Raw genomic sequence first — 5,116 nt, forward strand, 5'->3', positions numbered from 1 at the left:
GTTTTCGAGTTGTTACGTATTCGTCTGCCTCCCTTCCGATTGTATTGGGGGGGGGGGGGGGGGGTATTGAAGATAAATAGTCACCGTGACTTTCTCTATGATTAAAAGAATAGTTATGAATTTCCTTTTTATGTGGTCAATATTAACGATACAATTCCATATATTGTTTCTAATTTACTTTGTTTCCTATGTAAATTACTTGTATTTATATCTCATCAATATACAAAAGATATGGTGGTGAAAACTATTATAGTCTAATGATGGGTAACCGGTTTAAGGGCAAAACAAATCAAAACTCAGATTTTAGGGTTCAATTTAACATGATCGGATCTGATAAATCAAATTAATTTTGATATTTTTTTTGATATACTTCTACTTTCCTATTCTAGGAGAGTTGAAGGGGCAATGGTGCAAAGAGTGAATAGCGTAGGGGTAAATAGGAAAACACAGAGAGGCTTTTTCGGCACCTTTTTGCAGAGATAACCGTCCCAAGAGGTCTGACTAGTCTCTTCTTTCATAACCATAAAATCACATTTCTAGAGAGAGAGAGAAAGAATCCCGAGGACCATATGTATGTGAGAGAGATGTGATAGAGACAGGAACTTTATATGCATACATTAACGCAAGATCACGTCTGTTTCACGCATACGCATCACCTGCGTATTTTAGTCACCGCCACAACAATCAGCGCTTCCTGTTTGATAGCTGTATCTCCCATCTCCAATCTCTCTCTGTTCTCTCTCTCTCTCTCTAGATATGCATATACATAAATAGAGAGAGGGGGCAACTGGGTTGCATTTATTTTGATCTTTTTGGATCACTCAATACACCCACCACACTAGTAATCAATCTCATGTCTCAATCCCTGTTCTTGCTAACGTGCGCAGGATGCCCCTGGTACCTTCCTTCCCTCCTCATCTTGTTAGGATTTGCAAGTTTTGTTGTATGATTTTGCATCGTGATGTGTATATATGTGAATTTGTTCAAACGGGTTTTCTGCAAAAAGCGATTTTTACGCCTTTTGATGTATAGAAATTGATTAATTGAATGAGAAACGAAAGACGAGTCTTTTTTCGTCTTTTGTTTAGGGATATTTCAAGAAAATGAGATCTCAGAGTTTGTAATTATCCTGAAACAAAAATGGTGTTTTGGACCATGAAATTCGAGTACCAAACATGGTATATCATGAGATGTATTCATAAGTTGTACCCTTTGCGTAACGAATTGTACATTCATGGTAAGGTCAATTTCACGATTTCCATATTCTTTTCGTTTGAACATTCTCTTGTACTGTTCTTACAGCTTAAAAATTCCAACTTTCATATTTCTAATTTCCATACGCGTCTTCCATGACTATGAACATGTATCATCTCTCCTTGGACTCTTAGCTTAAATACGTGTACTTTAACCCTCTCATAACATGCAACAGGAATGGGTTTTTAACCACAGCATCATATGGAAGTTCTTGCCTTGACATGATATCTTCTTCTTCGGCGTGATGATGCTGCATTTACAGTAACAAGTCGATCGATAAAAGTTTCTTGATTTAGATGGAAGGTTTTCTTGATTTAAATTCTTCCCCAAATCACCCTTTTGAGTATTTCAGAGGATCTTTAAAACAGACAATGCTCGATCATGATATCATATTCAAGAAACAAGTATGTGGGTCCCTTGGAAAGTCGTTGATGAAGAGTGATTCAAAGTATACAAGATGTGAAGCTTTTCCCATGAAGAGAACATTCACAGGAAATCATTCGGTAAATGACATTAAACTCCTTCTTAGATTGCATTAGCAAGAATGAAATGTTATTTGTGTAGTCGTTTAGCATTCTTATAAATATTTTTTGTGATGTGATGGGACCCACAAAATCCAAAATTTACATCCTTTGTTACATGATGTTTACTCATATGTTCTTCAGGCAAGATTCTTGATAGACAACTTGTTCTCACAAGATGATGATGATGATGATTTGAATCTTTCTTTGAGTATTGGGAGGAGTACCAATAAAAGAAGAAATTCTTGGAAGAACAAGATTATAATTGATCTTGAAGAAGAATCATCAGGAATAGGATCAAGTGAGGATGTTCAACCTGTTTTTTCACTTGATCAATCGAGTCACAAGTCAACTGATCATATAAATCAATATCCATGCCATGGAATGATCGATTGTTTAGTGAATGGTGTCAATTTGCATAAAGGTTTGTCAATCTATAGTCTAAACTATGTTCTTTTGACTTTGGGAAGTCAACCTTATTCTTTTAACCAAATTGACATGAAGGAATGACATTATACAACCATTTTATGTTTCTTGATTTACCATTTTAATGGGGTAATTAGTTAGAGAGTTCAAATCGCTACAGATCCTTCAAAAGTCAAAAGTCAAACATGGGCTTCTTTTGAGACCCTTTGATCTCTGGAAGTCAACCATATACAATTTTAAAAGGCAAAATTGACATGAATTCATTTTATACATGAACACCATATCATTCACAATCATAGTGTCACCATGCTGTTTGATTTCATAATCAGTCTTAGTTCCAAAACTTTGACAGTCAGTTTCTTTTCTAATCTGGAGATGTAGTCCGTTTGACTTTCAAAAGTCAAACACGTACGAAATTCTCAATTCTCATTTTTATAATCAAGATTCGTGCTTTTTTTCCCATTCTAAATGAAACCCTTTATGATCTTGCAGGATCCAGCGAGTTGCATGATGATGTCAAACAAACAAAACTAATGGATTTCGATCTCAACGAAGATCAACCCGATGAATCTTATCAATCAAACGAACCCTCATCAGATCTCACGGAAGAAAAGGAGAGAAATATCTCACAAGTGATGGAAGAAAAAGTGAAAAACGACTCGGATTATGCAACAAAAAAAGCAGCCTACTCACTTGTTTCAATCTCATTGCAACAAATTTCAAGTAATCAAGATTCCGAAAGCAAATCAGGGTCAAACGAGGTTGAAAACAAGAAAACAAGCCCACGAAGATCTTCTTCTATTGATTCTTACGAGTCACTTGTGTTGAAGCTAGAAGGAAGCTGTGTAGATGAAGATTGTGTAACATCGAAGGCGTTTGAATTAAATGAAATGGGTAAAAGTAAAAACGACAAAGGAATAAACTCAATAAAGTTAAGAAGAGGAAGGAGAATGAAAGATTTTCAGAAAGATATACTTCCTACATTATCGTCACTTTCTCGACATGAAATCTGGGAAGATATTAAGATTTTGGAAGGTGTGATTAGGTCGAGAGAATATAAGCGTCTGCAAAAAGCTAAAACGGAAAATGGGGATAACTATGTGAAGAACAAACGATCAAAAGTCAACTATGCTGGTCAAAGGTCTTGTTTGCCCAAAAGGAAATAGCGATTTCATATCCTAATGAAAAGGTGTAGTTAGTTATGAAGTAGGAAGCAGATAACGATTGATTCTTTGAGTGAGAGTGATTTCATAGCTTTTTGTTCTTGATTATTATTGTAGTTTTTAGTTTTCTTGATTCCTTAAAATCCAACTTTGACCATATCTTTATAATTTATTAGTTTTATTTTTAAAAGACGAATTCGGATAGAAAAAAAAGGGTTTGTTTTATAAATCTTCATCGCAAGGGAATGGCGTTGATATACATAATCTTCTTTGTACCCGAGGTGTTGGTGTTTCTTGATTTCTTCTAGTAGATGTCCTTTTTGTAATATAGAAGAGGAGGAGGTGGATCATGTATATTTTTCAATTGACAATTTTCTGGCCCTATTTGGACTTGATTTTCTTGTTAGACCATCCGTTATACCTACCACATTCTACTGCCACTAACATGAGATACTTACCACTAAATACACTATTTCATCTTATTTTTTTATTGAAATTTAATTCAAAAATACATTAAAAACATTTTTTTAATACTACTTTTTTCATTAAATTAAAATATCAAATTACATTAAATAAAAACTAAATTAATTGAAATTAAAAAAAAAAAGATAAAAATAACAATAAAAATAAAAATTACATTAGTTAAATTAAAAAAAATTAAAAAAAAAACTAAAAATTCCAACCATAAATAAAATAAACTACCCCCTATGCCTACGTCGGGCTCGAACCGACTCTTTCATTGCTTGGAAAAGTTCCAAGTCTTCGCCCTCAAGACCGTCCGCTTTCATTTTCAAGATTTCCATATCGGTTTTTGTTTGGAGTGTCTCTTGTGTCTCTTGAAATGATGTTTGTGCTTCGATCATTTTTTGTTCCATTCGAGTCATCACTTCGGCCTTCGTTTCTTGAAGTTGCACATATCGATCAAATGTATCGTCAAACATATCCATAACACTAGAATTCGAAGATGTTGACGTCGCTTTTTTTGCTTTATTTCTTCCAACGGGCCGACGAAGAGGTTGGTCGTTTTCAAGATCTATCGGATAGTCGTTGATGTCGATGTGTGGTCGGCCGTCCGATTGTTGATAAGTTCCATCGGGGTTTCTCGAACGCTTTGAACCGGAAGATTGGGAAGTTCCTTCTGTTTGCTCTTTCCATTTTGGGGCGTCTTTCAATTTTAGCCACGGTTTCATATACGGAAAAGCTTTGCGTGTTGGCGTTGTTTTTTCAAATTGGTCCATGGTCGCCTTGAAAACATCAAAATCGTTCGAGCCGCTTTTGCGTAAGTTTAGGAGGTTGTTGTAGATTCCTCCAAACTCGGTGCATTTTAGTCGAATATCTCGCCATTTCGATGTAATTTGATCGGCATTTCGAGTTTCACTTTCCATTAACTCGTAAAAAATGGCTTGGACTTTTTCCCAAAAACTTCCGTAAGGCTGGCTATCTCCTACAATTGGATCTTCAGAAGCCGCCACCCATGCCTCCGCTAACTTTTCTTCTTCTTCTTTTGTCCATGGGACCCTTTCTTGGGCGGTAGTTGGTCGGGCCAGTTTTTTTTTTCTTTTTTCTTTTTTGGTTGAGGTGGTGGTGAAGGTTGCGTTTCCGGAACAAAATCCGGCGAAAGTGGTGGTTGTGAGCTTGGTGGTTGTGAAATTGATGGTTGTTGTTGTTGTGACGATTGTTGTTGGAGTTGTTATAGTTGTTGAAATTGTTGAAATTGTTGGTATTGTTGTTGTTGGAAAGCCGGAAAAGGTT

At 35.7% G+C, this 5,116-nt stretch overlaps 1 protein-coding gene across 1 annotated transcript; it reads left to right on the forward strand.

Annotated features, from left to right (window-relative positions):
• The first annotated feature begins 514 nt into the window (after positions 1–514).
• Positions 515–3,560, forward strand: LOC111902048 (uncharacterized). The gene is made up of 4 exons (XM_023897923.3): positions 515–897; positions 1,430–1,757; positions 1,920–2,199; positions 2,694–3,560. Exons 2-4 carry the CDS (start codon positions 1,551–1,553, stop codon positions 3,365–3,367), a joined length of 1,161 nt encoding a protein of 386 aa, XP_023753691.1. The 5' UTR covers positions 515–897; positions 1,430–1,550; the 3' UTR covers positions 3,368–3,560.
• Positions 3,561–5,116: the final 1,556 nt, after the last annotated feature.

Source organism: Lactuca sativa, chromosome 6 (assembly GCF_002870075.4).
Source record: "Lactuca sativa cultivar Salinas chromosome 6, Lsat_Salinas_v11, whole genome shotgun sequence".
Classification (NCBI taxonomy): Eukaryota; Viridiplantae; Streptophyta; class Magnoliopsida; order Asterales; family Asteraceae; genus Lactuca; species Lactuca sativa.